This window comes from Lampris incognitus, chromosome 15, assembly GCF_029633865.1.
Source record: "Lampris incognitus isolate fLamInc1 chromosome 15, fLamInc1.hap2, whole genome shotgun sequence".
NCBI lineage: Eukaryota > Metazoa > Chordata > Actinopteri > Lampriformes > Lampridae > Lampris > Lampris incognitus.
Window position 1 is genome coordinate 21,605,316 of NC_079225.1, and position 18,093 is coordinate 21,623,408.

Below are 18,093 nucleotides of genomic sequence, written 5' to 3' on the forward strand. Positions count from 1 at the left end.
GTAAGTCTTTATTCTGTTTGAGAAAATGCAACCCTGACTTGTTGTAAATACAGGATACAGATACCCTTGGCGCCTTGGCAGTGGGCCTGCATCTGTGCAGTGTGCACACTCTTGGCTGCAGTGGAGCAGATTGTAGTATGAAACAGATTCAGTAGCTTTTTAAAGAAAGAGAAGAAAGGGAGAGGAAAAGCAGCCGGTGGCATGAATTTTAACTCTTTGCCCCTCACCAACTACAAAGAGGGAGATATTACAAATCAGATACAATCATTATAGAAATGAAATAGTTCTTTCATTTCTCACACATACATAACATTAAGATATGCAAACACTACTTAAAAAGATTTTTTTGTAATACAAAAACGAAGTCCACCAGTTACCATCCCAACACCTCCGTGCTTGGCTGTCCAGGGGATACAGGTTTGTAGCTGGAAATCAGGAAGCATCTGAAGGCTGTCACAGTAACAAGTGCATGCTGGGAGGGCCCACCTACACCTATACCTAGTATACCTACATCCGAATGGGATTCTCATTGTACATGCCAGGTTTTCGATCAGAAAAGATGGTTTGATGGAGTAAATAACTTACAGCGAACACATGATGTTATGCATATGACAACAGGCACAAAATGGCTTCATGTCTTCTATGACAGGTAGTAGTCTTGATATAGGAAAAATTGGCTATCAGTAGAGCACTGATGAATGCCATTCAGCATCAGATTTTGATGTATATCAATCAATAAAACCAGGGTGGTTCCTGATTTTTTTAAACCACTAAACTGGACATTCAACTATTCATTACTCCCACCCTGAAATTGGGGAACTCTCTCTCTCTCTCTCTCTCTCACACACACACACACACACACACACACACACACACACACACACACACACACACACACACACACACACACACACACACACACACACACACATCACCTAATGGTCCAGAGCCAATCAAGGTTTTCTTAGGGTGTTTTCTGATTGCCTACAGCATTTAAGCCCATTAACATGGGCTTTCAGACTTGCACTCTATGCTCATAGGCTTCAACTGCATAGAGGGAATGTCACCCATGACCATACAAACACAACCCCAATCAGCTGTATAATAACAGAATACACATTCTTTTATGCTTTTATGCTGTGTCATATAAAATGTGTAAAGACCAGTGGGTGCCACAGTTTAACAGTAGTGTGGGGCTTTCACTCTGGTTCCAGTTTTATCTATTTATCTACGGAGGGGCTGGTGGTCCTCTCTCTCTCTCGCTCTCTCTCTCTCTCTCTCTCTGTTTTGAGATGGTCGCTCAGTTTCAGCATACTGGCAGACCAGTCCTGACAAGGACCACAAAAAACCTGACATATATTCTATACACTTTCATAAAACCTATTTCAGCCCCTTCATTCTCTGGTGTTGGGCGACTGAGTTATCAGCACTATTGATTATCTGTTGGGCAGAGCAGCGTGAGCACGTGTCCTGGAGTCTCAGTACCAGTCTACATCAACAAACCTTCAGAGACTTGGGGGACCAACAGGTATTTTTTTTCAAAACTGAATCGTTTTGGCTGATGGTTATTATTTAAAACCTTCCCAAGAGCTTTCTGACACAATCCCTCGACTCCTCCTGCTGATGCCGGCTAGTTTGCCTTTGGCGAGGGCTGTCCATCTGACAGCCACGGAATCCTTGGAGTCTGACAAGTTGGCGTAGCGGGAGGAATCCTCCTCCAGGCCCAGGCCGGACCAGGAGGGCAGTCCCAACGGAAGCGCAACAGGCTGGGGGAAAGACACCGGCGAGTCCTTGCTGGTCTGGCTCTTGTCCTCCGGGGCCTCAGCGGTCAGAGTCTCAGCGGGGTCCCCGAGCTGAGGCGGCTCCCAACCCTCCATCTTCTCCAGTTTCTTAGTGGGTGTGATCTGCCTCATCGTCATGGAAACGCTCTCCCAGAAACAGTGGTTTTTCTCTGACTTTTCCTTCTTTTCTTTCTCCCGCTCTTCATCCTTGATTTTCTTGTGGGACCTATTTTTTTTTCAAGATCAGATAAAGGGAAGAAGACAGAGATGTGCACACATGAGAGCTGTTTGTTGACAAAATAGTTAACCAACTTATGACAATAACCAGGAACTACCTTGATCGCTGACATCTTAAAGGAAAACTCCAGTATTTTTTAACCTATGCCTTATTTTCCTTTGTTGGCAGTCAGACCCAGCAATGGGTAGCAGAATCTTTTAAATTAATAATTACACGTAGTAATCAAACCAGCGTTAACCGACTGCAGCGCACCAAAGCTGCAATGTAATCCCGCTGGGCTATAGCGCCTGCCAAATACTGTCCACTAAAAGAACTTTTTTTTTGGCACTGACAGGCTCAGAATATTTTAAAAAGCATCTGAAAAAAGGGCGTCCAGGTGGCGTGGTGGTCTATTTTGTTGCCTACCAACATGAGGATCGCCAGTTCGAATCCTCATGTTACCTCTGGCTTGGTCGGTATCCCTACAGACACAATTCGCTGTGTCTGCAGGTGGGAGGCTGGATGTGGGTATGTGTCCTGGTCACTGCACTAGCGCCTCCTCTGGTTGGTCGGGGCGCCTGTTCAGGGGGGAGGGGGAACTGGGGGGAATAGCGTGATCCTCCCACACGCTATGTCCCCCTGCCGAAACTCCTCACTGTCAGGTGAAAAATAGCAGCTGGCGACTCAACATGTATTGGAGGAAGGCATGTGGTAGTCTACAGCCCTCCCCGGATCGGCAGAGGTGGTGGAGCAGCGACCGGGATGGAGTGGGGTAATTGGCCAAGTACAATTGGGGAGAAAAAGGGCGGGAAATCCAAAGAAAAGAAAAACATCTGAAAACATCTTCAATTATGAAAAACACAATCTCAATACAGCTAATTAACACAGTGATAGACCATTTCTGCATTTTCTAACCAACACTTCCACAACACTGTTGTCTTCCTGTACCAACTCACTCTTCATGGGAATACAGAGAGAGACTTCTGTTCTGGGTTTGAAATGGACTGACCTATAGAGACACATATACACGATATGCCATGATTGATATTATGGCTAAGACTCTTTAGCCTCCTCTCTTAACATTCAGAGCCTGTTGCTGCCAAAAAAGGGCTGTTTTTAGTGGGTAGTGTTTGGTGAGCATTACGTACTCCATACTGAGTCGGTTTAAAAGTTCCTGCTACCCATTGCTCGGTTTGACTCCTAAGGATAGGAAAATAGGGTTTAGGTTTAAAAAAAAGCTGTTTTTTCCTTTAAACAAACAGGATATTGGAAAACGAGGATGTTAGGATCTTCGGATACTTCAGAAGCTGGGTGGGAACCGCATTCATTTCAGACATCTAAATGCTTGGGAGTGAAACGGTTCCTGTGGCCTGAGCCATTGTATAGGAACTCCCTGCTGGATTGTACTCTGTCAAAGTCGGGTCATTTATTCAGGCCTTCCTCTGCATACTTATTCCATTTCCTCCGAGGGTTGCCTTGTTAATGACAGCTGGAAAATTCAGCTCCATCTTATATACAAACTAATACAAGAGGGTGTATATAGGCACATTATTCCTGTTTATATTTCTTAATTCTTTCCCCTCACCCACTTGAGCAGTAAAGGCCATGTGGTAAATTTCAGTTCACATGATGTCCACCATAAACAGAGAACAAAGCCACGACTGACCAGTCATGGCAATGCAAGAAGATGCTGTGAAGAGGAGAGACTAGGGAGCATATTTCATGGGAAGATTTTAACTGAGATTTGATATGTCCAACTTTCAAAGGGACTTGGATTTACCCACTGGATTTAGACAGAACCTTTTTCATGACAACAGGAAAGTTTGGCTCTCCAGATACATAAAAGTATCTCATGAATAAAACAATGGACATGAAAACATAAATCACAGGCTTTTTTTTTAGACTATCATTATGAAATGAAAACGTTATTAAATGTCTAGACAATATCATTGTGTCTTATTGACAGACAGTCACAGTCCGGTAATGTTAACTTGATCATCCTGCAGGAATTTAGAAATGTATAATTTAGAAGTAACATGCTTCATATAAATCCTAAGTAAAACCTTAATTAGCTTGTATTGTCATGGTAAAATATATACATGCTATACAAGCATCAGAGCAGTATATGACAGATTTAGCATTGAGTACAAGTGAATATATGTTATGACAACTATGTCAGCATGTTATTATGGGGAGGGGGGGTTTCTCCCTAATTGTATCCGGCCAATTATGCCACTCTTCCGAGCCGTTCTGGTCGCTGCTCCACCCCCTCTGCTGATCCGGGGAGGGTTGCAGACTACCACATGCCTCCTCCGATACATGTGGAGTCGTCAGCCGCATCTTTTCACCTGACAGTGAGGAGTTTCACCAGGGGGATGTAGCATGTGGGAGGATCATGCTATTCCCCCCAGTTTCCCCCCTGAACAGGCGACCCAACAGACCAGAGGAGGCTCTAGTGCAGCAACCAGGACACATACCCACATCCGGCTTCCCACCCGCAGACACAGCCAATTGTGTCTGTAGAGACGCTGACCAAGCCGGAGGCAACACGAGGATTTGAACTGACGATCCTCGTGTTGGTAGGCAACAGAATAGGCCGCTACACTACTCGGACGCCCCATGTTATTGTGATTTAACGTCCTGTTAGATTGCAGGTGTGTTGGTGTGCGTTCCCCTTGTCTCTCGTAGATAGTTGTTACTTCTTGTACTCCTTGTTGTGTACACTTAACTTCCAACTCGTTGAATTCGATATAGTTCATGTCATTTCGCATTCACACGACAGTAAAAAACTATTTGAGGCCTGACTATTATGGGGTGTCTACGTTGCCAAGAGACTGAAAAATGGATGCGTGTAGCAACAAATAGTGTTGTATTTGTAGTCGTATTAACAAGTACCAATGGTTAGCTTGCTGTATTAGTCCGAGTGTACTGTATCTACAGCTGAGTAATGTGTGTGCAACCTCACCCTCGCCGGTCTGTCGGATCGACCCCGGTCAACAGGAAGTGTTCATCGTCTTTAGAGGAGAACATCTTCTTCTCCCTCCTTTCCTTCTTGGATCTGTTCTTCTTCACCTTGGCTTCCTGAGAGAAACCGACAGACAAACGAACTGCGTTCAAATTACGAACGTTATCTGAAGTATTTTTGCTCACTATATGCTTCTTTTTTTATCATAATTTCCAGTTTGGTATTGATTTTGTGGGTGATGAGGTTATAAAATTCAGTTTGCATGTACACTGTCTAAATCATGATAATATCGAAATTATTAAAGTCATCAACACAGCAGTTACAAGTTTCTCTCTGAAACACCATGGGTCTTAACTTGTCGTTTAGTCCTAAAGTGAGCTAAGTCTGTTGTAGCTAAACTTTATCATTATGTTTTACTATCTCTTTACATGTAATGTACTTCCTCGTACAGAAAAAAAGTAAGATAATCAACGTATCAGTGCTTTGCCAGACATGTTTTTCTGACACTGTCAGGTCACAGTGACCAGATTACTCTCACTACTGTTTTTCCATGAGCTACTTTGCATCCAAATACAAGTTCTGCAGCTTTATTTGGACAAGCTCCTTGACTTGACTCCTTCTGCACGGTCTTTTCAACTGTTCAATTCTGCAGGCATTTAGGAGATACAAGTGGGCTACGAAGGGAGACAAACGGGGGGGGGGGGGGTGGAGCTAATAGAGAGAGTGAGAGAGACCCTGTGCCATCATGACTTGGCAGTACATTGCATTCCAGCTGAACACCCCTCCACTCCTGCCGGACCCTCGAGACGCTCTCCTGCCACATCAGAATTCCTCCCCGGGCTCTGCTTGGAGCACCGATACCGCCCTCCCGAGTGATTACAGAACAAAACGTTTGCTCAGTTTCTCCCTTCATGTCTGGGAAGCGTTCCCGGTGTCAACTGTCATGGTCATAACATTAACTCCCACTGACATCTGCACCGGCCTCGCTTCTATACGATCGGCACATTCTCCATGTTCAAGACATCTCTTTTATGAATACATTTGACCCTGATGACACTTTAAACACACACACACACACACACACACACACACACACACACACACACACACACACACACACACACACACACACACACACACACACACACACAAATAAACACTGTGTTCGATCTCTCCAGCCCAGTTTCTTTTGTTTTAGACCAAAGGATGTGATGACATCAAACAAACAACCAAATGAGGATAAAAGCAGCCATCTTATCGGCCAGACAGGAACACGTACAACTGAGATGTCTTCGCTGATCCGGAGATCAAGCCTCAGGACATCAGAGTGTAAATCGCATGAACTTGGATGACAAAGTTTACAAACAGTTTGCAAGTTGGGGTATGCAAACACACACACACACACACACACACACACGCACACACGACAACTTCCACATGGAAAAATAGCACGTCATAGTTTAAACAACATTTACACTGTGTGCGTTCATGGTGACTGCACACAGACACACACGCACACATTTGAAGCAACACTTGTACACTAATGTAAGGCACACACGTGCACACACACACTCACAAACTAAAACATACACACATACGTCACCCACCGCTTGAAACCCCACATGCACACACCCATAGACGGTACATACACACATGCACACAGCACATATACAAATATGAAGCACACAAACACACTACCTCTCTTCTCTATTCTCCCACTTTGTTGGTTAGCAAAACTGGGCTCGTCAAAAGTGGCAGGATCCCACTCATCCCCGCTTCTCAGCTGGTATTTCCATTCACTACGTTGCATTTGACGGCTGTGTTGATAGGTAACTATGAGGGTATCTCAGGAAAGCTATTGGTGCTTCATGAAAACAATGGCCCTTTTCCCTTTCCTCTCATTATCCTAACATCACTAAAGGGCCACAAGAATGCGGCCGCTTTCCTGTGAGTTTATTATCATCAAGAAATATTCACAGAATTTCATCAGTCAGCTATTTCAACCCCCCTGTGTTACCCCACTCCCTCTCTCTGTCTTTTCTCCCCCCCCCCACCACACACATACACACACACACACACACACCATCCATCACCCCACCTCACATCCCCCCTGTGCTGCCAAGTGTAAACTGTGAATCAGATTTGCCATAGTTGGAGCGTTGCAGAACAGAGCCAGAGATGCCAGAGGAGATTGTGCGTGTGCATGCATGTGCGTGCACACTTGTCTCTCGGTAGCCCTCTTTCGCATTAACCTTCAGGTCTCTCGATCCAAAGCAGCTCAGTGCCCGGTAATCTCTTTCTGCCCCAGGCAGCCAGTAGGCAAACCAAACAGCCCGCTGAGCTTACTGTGTGTATGAGCGCTACGGCTTCACCTACAGCTCCCCACCTGGTGGAACAATAGAGCTGTTATTGGTCCAAATTCTTCCATCCATACCTAAGTGATGGGGGTGCGCGATTATAGAGACATTTCACCTAACATGGTCCAACAGCATAATAATAATGGAAATAGTCAACAAATTGTTGATATAAGACTTAGTAATGAGACATTTTCTCAAGACTGGTGAGTTCTCTGGGTTTGGAGGCTACTTAAAAGCCCTTGGACTTTTGATTTGAGATGGTCTGGTAGCACTCTAGATGAAGACACACATGGCATACTTCTGACATCATGGGTACAACTTGCGACCGTCTCCTCACACCAGTCGCTTTATCCCTGTGCATCTTCACTTTATGCTACATTGTAAATCTGAACTACCATAAAACAATAGACTGGGTTCAGCGTGTGACAAGAAAAGGTGCCTTGTTGCTTAGGTCAGAGACTCTGTGTCTGCTCTCTAAGTGCCACCATATATGCAATATATATTAAACACGTCCGTTTATGTCAACATAAATAGACCCATTGTAGGGCAAAAAAAATATAACCCTCCACTCTGTCCGAGCTATTTTCAGCCTTGTTTTTCTTCCATGTTGATTGTTCCCTTCTAAAGGTCCAACTCCTTAACAGAATGTTCTTTTTCCTTCCCTTTCCGGCCGAGCCAGCCTTATCCTCATTTACAAACAGGACAGGTTATGAAACAGCCACCCATGCTGTGAACCAAGTCACCTTGCTATACAATAGGCAGTCGCGCTATGCCAGTGCTTACTGTTGTATAGGAGGTGTATACAGGGCCGTAACCAGGGCAAAATTATAACCAAGGTCCAGAAGCATAAGTAGAGCGGGTTTATTTTTTTAGCTGTACATTTGTAAAGGGAAAAAAAGGGAAATTCTGAGTTTCAGACACGTAATTTCCTGGTGAATTTTTAATGCAGTGAATCACAACAGCAAATCGACTTTCAAGACAAAGAGTTGAAAATATTCTGGGGGGAAAAAGTTTATCTTGATTATTTTCTAAAATAAAAAAGTAAATCAGCGACTACAACATGATCCAACTGCCTATGATTATTCATCTGAAAGGCGCCCACAAATAAAATTGATTATTATTATCTACATCATTATCGATAGTTTGGTCACACATGACTTGAGGCAAGTGTTCTGATTAATCAGATTGTTAGCCTAATTGTAGACAAAGGTGTAGTGCATTATAAGTGAATAGTTGCGGTATGTGAGAAAATAGAGATAAATAATGTCATCCGGAAGCGCTGTTATCCCATAGACGTGTTCCCTTGTTTACGTGCGCCAAATGTGCGTGCACAGATTGTGAGGCAAAAAAGGGGCCAGGAGTCTCGTGTTTGTAAACGTTACTACGTTCATGTCGAAGAGATCATCGGGGAGAAATTGATTTAAAACTAAATGAAATGCCTTGCGCTGTCGGTTGTGCAAATCGTAAAGATGGTGAAAACAAGCATCTGCATTTTTATCGTATGCCGGAAGGGAAAACTCCAACCGAAAAACGAAGAAGACAGACGTGGATTCATGCGATCCGTCGGGAGGACTGGGAGACGTGGTCAGAAGAGCAAATATCAAACGCCAAGATTTGCGGAGAACATTTCATATCTGGTATGTATTCGTTTCTTACACAAGTAAGTATTGTGATTGAACATACGTAAGTAACAGCTCTACATGTGATAGTGTCCTAGTAGAGCAACTGCCAAACACACGTTTGAGTTGTTAATGCCTAGCCTTCCTCATATTTGACGATTCCATCAGCTTTCTTGTGTCATGATGTTTGAGGTCATAATTTGACTCCAGCCTCGATCTCATAACCGTACAAACAATTCAAGTTTTATTGAATACAGACAATTCAACCGTACAAACAATTAAACTAAACTTTGATTTGATGAAGCAAAACTTGTTTTCCTTCTATAACGGATGGTAAAAGCAGTCTTGGACATGTCCACCAACAACGTAATCGTATGCTTCCAAAGACTTGTATGTCTTCATTGAGTCTTTCGTAAATATACTTGGTGTGTCCTTGAGGTGTTCAGTCACATCCCTCCAGCCGATCTTTGGCAACTTCGTGACGTCACTTGTCCGCCGAGCTTCAGCAAGCATAAACGGATCGGGAAGTTTTTCTCCAGTGCTTAGCATAATCTTCGACTCGTAATGCTCTCTGTGTTCCTTGATTACACCTTCAGCATATTCTGAGACTTCCATTTTCTCACATTTCTAACTTTTCTCCGTTTAATTTTAAGTTTTATACGCCTTTTTTCATCTGTGAGTTTCATAGGTACGCACGTTGTTTTTTCGGCCATGTTTTGCCACACGTTCTGCGCGCGCATCTTGTTTACAACCCAGCCTTTACGCCGCGGGATAAGGGGTCTGTAGGCGCGCCCCCTGATATGGCCTTACCTCCGGCTTGGTCGGGCATCTCTACAGACACAACTGACCGTGTCTGCGGGTGTTAAATAAACTGGAAATGGTATTTAAAAATGTGGATTTAATCAGATAAGATCATTGGTGGAATGTAGTAAATAATGGGATTGGGTGATTAACTGGTGGGCTTGAAATGCGGGCCAGTATGTTTGTCTGTGTCAGTTCAGCTGTACTGATTACTGCTGGTATCAAAAGAAGTTAGAAAGAATCAAAAGAAGTTAGAAAAAACCTGACACTGAAGAGACCCTGCATATTGCTGCTATTTGACTATTTACTAAATAGGCTTTTGTGGTGAGAGCATGGGGATATACTTGCAGAGATGGGTACTTCATTGTTGCATGACATAACACTCCCTGATATGTTTGCAAACAAGACTTCAATTCTGGGAATGGGATATTGCTCTACCTTTGATACTCGATTTACTTTCAATGTATAATCCCCACACAGATATACTTGCAGAGAGATAACACCAACTGTAGTGTCCTGCCATGCACTCTTCTCAGTACTCGTCTCTCCTGATGTGCACGTTTGCTCATAATGTTTCTCTTCACGTTAAGCTCATCTGATACCATGAGCAGTTTTATTTCATTCCTTTTCAATCAAAAGGGAGTTCTTTGTTGATCCCTTTCTCGGTAACGTTTTCATATTGAATATCAAATTGGCATTAGCAACAGATGCCTTAGTCGAATACATTTGAGGGAGTTGGGTGGCTGTTATACACGTGGCCGATAGACAAACAACTCAGACTGGCTTAGTGTAAGAAAAGAAAAAGACTTTTTCTCGTTTCAAGAATCCTGTCAGCAATGAATCTTGGTTCCTCACTAGCACCTCTCTCTAGATTAGCGGTAAGAACAATATCAGAAAACTTGTGTGACTAAAGTCTACTCTGTTGGAGTTTACACACACCAACACCTTTCTGTACGAAAATGCTGACTGAGGAGACAAAATTATACTCATGACCCTGCATTCTGCATCAAAACACATACATATTCATATTCCCTCATTACTGCAGACGTTCCCACGCACAGGTACGCTTGCTTGCACAGGCATACATGAGGGTCCTCAAACCCATGTTTTTAAGCCATTATTTACAAATACGGGTTGCAGAGGGAACATGCAACTGAATTTGCTGAGCACATATGGGATTAATCATAGTGCAACCACACACACGAATGAATGCAAATGTACACACACACGCACAAAGTGCACACATGCACTTATAGTCACACATCAACAACGCATGTGTATAAACACATACACACACACGCCAGTGAACACACCCAGTCGCACATCTACACACATATGCACAAACACACGTACACTCTAAGAAGCAAACTCACACAAAAACCAAAGCGCACAACAACATGCACGTCAACCAACAAACAAGACCAGTTTTGGGGTTGAGAGACAGGGCAGACCAGGGCCTGCATGTTGTTAGTCTGGATAAGCTTTAGGATAAGGCTGGGAATGATAGCTGTTTATAGTTATACACTGCAGCCTCAGCAGGTCCCTGCTCCCTTCTGGTTTATCTCGGTGATACCGCACAGCCGTTCCCAACACAGGTGGTTTCACGAGTAGAAACCGTCTGTAAATAGTGTGTCTGTTTTTATGTGTGTGAATCTGGAGTTGTTTGGGTGCACTGGTGGAAGACTGGTTACTGTAGGGGGTCAAACTATGAATATTTTACCGTACAAATAAGTGAGTGTGTGTGTGTGTGTGTGCGTGCGTGCGTGCGTGCGTGCGTGCGTGCTTGTCATAACTCTTTTACACTAAACTGAAATTCAGGATTTTTTTCCCCAGGGTTGCCTTTGCTGTGAAAAGGGCTGTGGCTCAAATCCTAGGGATTCAGTCCTGAATACGCCACAGCGATTTGCCGAAGCATTGGCACAGCACATTCAAGGGATCATGTTTATGTGTAAGGGGCCTCCCGGCAATCTCGGCAATTGCACAGATGACGTATTGTGTTTGGCATAATTACATTAAACACACAACCAATAAAAATCCATATCTGCCTTTCACAGGGCAAAGTAAAGGGGACAGCTGTACACTGCTGCGGCCAAATAGTCCTTCACATTTTGCCACGCTGCAGGTTGGGATTGATTGAATAACCACGGCAAACGCTAACTGCATGTTGTACAAAGACCATCGATACTGGGAAATAGCAAAACAACAGACTAGTCCACCTGAGACTAGTGTCAGTGTAGGCAGGGTAACATTATATCACATGGGGTCTGAGGTCACTAAAATCCATGGATTAGCTACAGCATATCTGGTAGGGAGCCATTCCAGGAAAAAAATTGGAAACGACGTGTGTGTGTGTGTGTGTGTGTGTGTGTGTGTGTGTGTGTGTGTGTGTGTGTGTGTGTGTGTGTGTGTGTGTGTGTGTGTGTGTGGGAGGGGTGTTTCTGTTAACGTGTTTGTGTTAGGTGTTAGTAGTTGTAATGTTAACTGTTTACCTTGGATGCTGGACTGGCTGCCTCCTCTTCTTCTTCTCCCTCCTCTCCTTCTATGTCTTTGTCCTAACACATCACCCACACCCACACACACACACACACACACCAATGGTGAGCAGCGCACATACAGTATACTGTATCAACTGCCTCCCCCCATGATGCAGAATACTCATGTGCACGTGCACGTGTATCCACATGCACGCCTCCAATACACAACAGCAGCGATCCAGCGAGAGGAGCGTGGGTCTTCAGGTAAGACGCGGGCCAAACCTATTTCTAAATCTGTAACATAAACAAACTTGAGTTTGGGAGGTGGAATGGAGGGAAAGGGAAGGAGGAAGGGAGACTAAATAAAGGTCAGGGAAACAAAGGCTATGACTTTTTAAACTATTCCCTCATCTACCATTAATAGAAGACAGCATTCACATGTCACAACTGTTAGTTCAGTCTCACAGTACTCCATATTTCATGTTCCAGTATCCAGTAAAAAAAATTTTTCAATATAAATATAAATACTGGGGGAATTGGTTAAATCAAATGAGAACTGCTGCAGCAACTTGACGGATACTCATTTAAACGGAGCCTAAAACCAATGAACCATAAAAAATAAAACTAGGAATGCTTTAAAACGCTCAAAGCCTCAGAACATCGTGGAGGACTACTTGAAGGGCGAGTGAGAGAGGAAGGAGGGAGAGAGATTGAGGGAAGGGTGGGGGATTGAACAAGTCTAGGCAAAGTCCTTTGGGTCCATGCCACCTGACCAGATCAAACACACACACACACACACACACACACACACACACTTACACACACACACACACACACACACACACACACACACACACACACACACACACACACACACATATATATATATATATATATAGCACCCAGACTGACGACAACTAACTACTGGCAAGAGTTAAATCAGAGTCAGAACCACAATACTTTATTCATCCCCCAGGAGAAATTGGATTCTATTACAGACACTCACACTCTCACAACTAAAAACTAACAAGATACAAGATAAGAAAGCAGAAACAGAAACAAATAGAAATAACGATAAAATAAGAAATAGAAATAAGAACAAAATATATCAACAAGCATGGTGCACATAACACCCTATCTACACTGCACTACCGCAGCACACGACAAGCAGTAGTGTACAGCACTAACTTTCCAGAACAGACAGACAGACAGACAGACAGACAGAGCACCGGGGGGGGGGGGTATGCTGCAGGGGGCGAGAGTAGCGTTTCAGCAAATGGTCCTAACGACAGACACGCAGGAGCTTCGCTTTCACACCTCGGGGAGGTTTTCCTCTCTTGTTCGCTGCTTGTGTGTGTGTGTGTGTGTGTGTGCGTGTGCTTGCGTGCGTGTGCGTGTGCACATTTTGGCATAGCATTGTCTAATAACATCCCGATTACCAGGCGAACAAAAGGCACGTGGTGAATTTTATCTCCAAAGTTTTTCAAAGCCCCTTCGCACAGCTCTCCAAATCCCCCGAGAACGGCAGTCCGCTGAGATGTGTGGCTGCAGCTCAGGGGCACGTAACATATTGAACGTGACGGCGAGGGGCCTCTGTTCAGCGCCGCCTCTCTTGACATCACAGATTACAATGATTTAATTTGAACCTATGGCGCAGAACGCCTGTTTGATCTCCACCAGTTTAAACCTCGCCCGTCAGCACAGCTTATTTTTCTCTTTTTCGTTTCGTGATTTATAGGAGTTACACACCGAGTCTTGTGAAGTCTCGCACAGCCTTGATCTGTAGGGTAACGAGCCAGGCTTCACAGAGGCGGGTATAACAGTGGAATTAGAGGGGCATTGTTGAAGTATTCAGGTGTGTTGAAGCTCTGGTGCAAAGACAAATATGCACACATTACTGCTCAAGCTCGTGTACACACACACACACACACACACACACACACAACCACACACACACACACACACACACACACACACACACACACACACCTGCCATTCCCAGTTTGTTGCACTTAATGGGAGAGACAGTGGTAGGTGGAGATTGCATGGAAAGCAAGCTGCGGCATGGGACTTGTAGCCCTACAGCACTGAGACGGAGAGGAACAATATGAACTTCACATCCTTTCTTCTCCCTCCCCCATTCCCCTTCCATGCTGTCCCCCATTTCTCTTTCTGAGCGTGTGTGTGTGTGTGTTTGGGGGCGGGCCTTTGGTTTTGTGCGCGTATGCAAATGTAGGTTTGTGTCTTATCTCTTTTTCTATCTGGGAAGGAAGACAGAACTACAACCTGTGTGTACGCATCCGTCTGTCTGTCCATCCGTCCATCAGTCAATCCACTTGTCTTGTCTGTTTTCTCTCTGTTTCTCTTTCCCTCTATCTCTCTCCTCTCTGCGATATAGATCAGCCGGCGGTCTCCCCAATGTCTCGACGAGCCTTTCGTCTCTCATCTGTCTCTCTCTACCTCATGCACAGTCTCTCTCTTCCCCCTCTGGGGGAGGCAAATCTGCTACTCTTCAATCAAGAGTCCTTAATTTACGAGCGGAGGGATCTGAATAACTAATGAGAAAAGACCAAATGTTCTGTCTGCGTTGTCATAATTTCTGGTCTGATCCCGGCCCCCCCCCCCCCCACCGCCCCAATAGGGAGACTGGATCTGCCCCCGTTCACAGTGTTTACGACGTTTTGTGATCCAACCCCTAACCCCTAGACGTACTTTACTGCCATGACAACTCAGCAAGACCTCCCTGATGACATTCCCAGGCGGCCCGGGGAGAAGAAGTCGCTGACCTGGTTGGTCTCCGATCGGCTGTTGGTGCCCACAGTGACCATCAGGGAATAGAGGAACATACGGAGCTCAAAGCATTTCTTACTGGTGTGGGCCACATGCATCGGTTCCCAGGGTGAGAGTAAGGAACAGCCAGTAAAATCCAGCCAAGGGCCACAGAGACCCTGACATTATCACAACAACAGATGAGCAATGCTGGGAAATGGTGTCGGTCGACGTTCCCAATTGCCCACCACACTGCATATCACCCCATTCAGTCTGCACCATAGAGGGCGGTAAATACAAGGACACACAAATATTGTCATCACAGAACGACACGGCATCGTTGTCTTCCGTTTGTAATTAGAAGTAGGCCTGGTATTGACTGTATATGTTCAACTGCATGGCTAACATTACATATTACTTACATAATATCACAACTTGGATGTTTAACGTTGAGATTGTAAACTAGAGGCTTTCGCACGGGTTCGACAGAGCTAAAGTTAGCTTGTCTGAATCAATAAAGGGTCAAAAAAGTTTCTTAGTAATAAAGGATCAAATAAAAATCACTTTCATGGGTGTCCGGGTGGTGTGGCGGTCTATTCCATTGCCTACCAACACGGAGATCCTCGATTCAAATCCCTGTGTTACCTCTGGCTTGGTTGGGTGTCCCTACAGACACAATTGGCCGTGTCTGTGGAGGGGAAGCCAAATGTGGGTATGTGTCCTGGTCGCTGCACTAGCGCCTCCTCTGGTCAGTCGGGGCACCTGTTCGGGGCGAGGAGGGACTGGGGGGAATAGCGTGATCCTCCCACGCGCTACATCCCCTTGGTGAAACCCCTCACTGTCAGGTGAAAAGTGGCTGGCAACTCCACATGTATCAGAGGAGACATGTGGTAGTCTGCAGCCCTCCCCGGATCGGCAGAGGGGTGGTGCAGCGACCGGGACGGCTCGGAAGAGTGGGGTAATTGGCCAAAAATTCAACTGGAGAGGAAGGAGGGGGGATCACTTTCATGTGTTCTTTTTTTCCCCCAGAAAGACACAATTTAAATCTAAACCTTAATATATAATGTCAACTTAAAACCGTTTTAACTATCACTTTGAGTTATCACTTGTAAGAACAGAATTTGATCTTCAGCATCCACACTATTTGGCTATTTGAGCAGTTAGCTCATTGTCTATTAGACCTTTGGGAGAAGGTATTCACAGCACCCGGTAAAAGCTGGATTGTTTGTGCCGGTCAGAAAACCTAGAACATGATCATGGAGGGCACCCCAATAGTAATAGTGTTGACCATAGCCTGCAAACCATTCTGGTACTGGGTTAATCACCATCACAGCTCCAAGAGGGAGAAGAAAGTTTGCCTCCTGACAAATATCTCATGTTGGTCAATTAGTAACACATCACAGCAATGATCTGGAGATCCAGCATGAAATGTCAAACGTTAAGAATGAAGGTTATGCAGGGTAACCCCGAATCTATGATCACAATTAATTCCTTGTTAGGAGGGAACTGAATCTAAGAATCTGAAGTGTAGAAGTCTGGTGAGTATTGTGCTGGTGAGGAGAGCAGAGCATTGTTTACAAGACTTCTACACAAGACCACTTCCACGTTAATGAGGGAAAGCTTAAGATCGCTTTAAGGTACGGCTTTTTTTCCAGCAGAGAAGTGGCTCTGTTATACAAGTATAGCCCTATGCATTCTCAGCGTATATGCAACGTGTGTGTGTGTGTGTGTGTGCGTGCGTGCGTGCGTGCGTGCGTGCGTGCGTGCGTGCGTGTACCAAGTTTTTTCTGTCCTAATGTCCCCATTAGGATAGGAAAACCTGAAGTCACCTACCTCGTGGGACATTTTATGGGTCCTTATGAGAAAAACGGTCTACTTTAGGGTTAGGACTTGGGTTTAGGATTAAGGTTAGGATTAGGATTAGGTTATGATTAGGATAAAGGTTAAGGTTTGGCATGTAGTTATGATGGCTAAGGTTAGGGTTAAGGGCCAGGGAGTGAGTGTAGTCAATGAGGGGTCTCCACAAGTATAGGTTGACGTGTGTGTGTGTGTGTGTGTGTGTGTGTGTTCTTATCTGGAATGCGCTCCTATCCCCCCACCACCCTGACAGAACCCAGCTGCTTGCAACTGCTGATAGGGGCTCGTGGACCCCACACACACCTGACGGGGGGGGGGGTCGTGTGTGTGTGTGTGCGTGTGCGCACGTGCATGAACAAGGGGTCTTTTTCAGGGTGTGAAACAATCTCCTTATCTATCATCCCTTGTTGACCGTAGCACAGAAGACAAACTCACCTAAACGAATCGTTGAGGAGATATTGTACTTTCCTGCGTCACGTAATCAACTCAAGAAAACAGGCACACAAGCAGCCTGTCACACAAGCGACAAGCTGTTCACACAGACCAGTATCAGCCTCGAGTATGACTATTTGAGATATATATAAGGGTGAGAAATCGATTTCCGATTTTGTGACTCCAATTTCTGTGTCACGGCCAGACATGCAAAGCACCATTTCATCTAACCATCACCCCCTCCTCTCCCTCCCTCCCCCTCTCTAATTTCATTTTCTATGACTCCCATGCTGGCCATGACATCTGACTCGCACACTTGTCCTCCTCTCTGTAATCCGCAGACGTGACCGCACTTAACTCTTAACAATTGATACGCCATACTTGGTTTTGTCTCTTGGTTTACAGACGTGGAATGCGGTGAATATGACCCGGCAGTCGACAGTCTACAGAGAAATGAGAAGGTCTTGATACGTAGCTCATCTTCCCCCCCAGTTGCTGTCGGACTCGTTTACCTTATAGGAGTGACGGTAATGCCAGGAGGGCGGCATGTCATCTTCCTCTGACGCGTAATCCACCAGCACTTTGCTTTTGCTTTTCTTGAACATTCCCCCGCTTTGTTTAAAGAAGAAAAAAAAAAGAAAAAAGTTTGTCTTACTTTCGGCTCCAACTCTTCGCAGCGTTTGCAGTGTTTTGCCTTTCTCCAGCGCTACTCCGTTGTGTTGCTTTGTTTTTGGTTGGTTGATTTGCGGAGAAATCGCGATGTTGATGCTCGAGGATATTGACTGTAAACCAACCTGAGTGAGAGACTGTCCATATAAACA

General features: G+C 44.9%; 1 protein-coding gene across 1 annotated transcript; it reads right to left on the reverse strand.

Moving 5' to 3' along the window:
* si:ch211-225h24.2 (uncharacterized protein LOC564539 homolog) lies at positions 1–18,093 on the reverse strand. The gene is made up of 4 exons (XM_056294769.1): positions 17,785–18,093; positions 12,230–12,292; positions 4,964–5,079; positions 1–2,007 (listed from the first exon to the last, which is right to left on the reverse strand). The coding sequence occupies exons 1-4, from the start codon at positions 17,875–17,877 to the stop codon at positions 1,569–1,571; spliced, it is 711 nt and encodes a 236-aa protein (XP_056150744.1). The 5' UTR covers positions 17,878–18,093; the 3' UTR covers positions 1–1,568.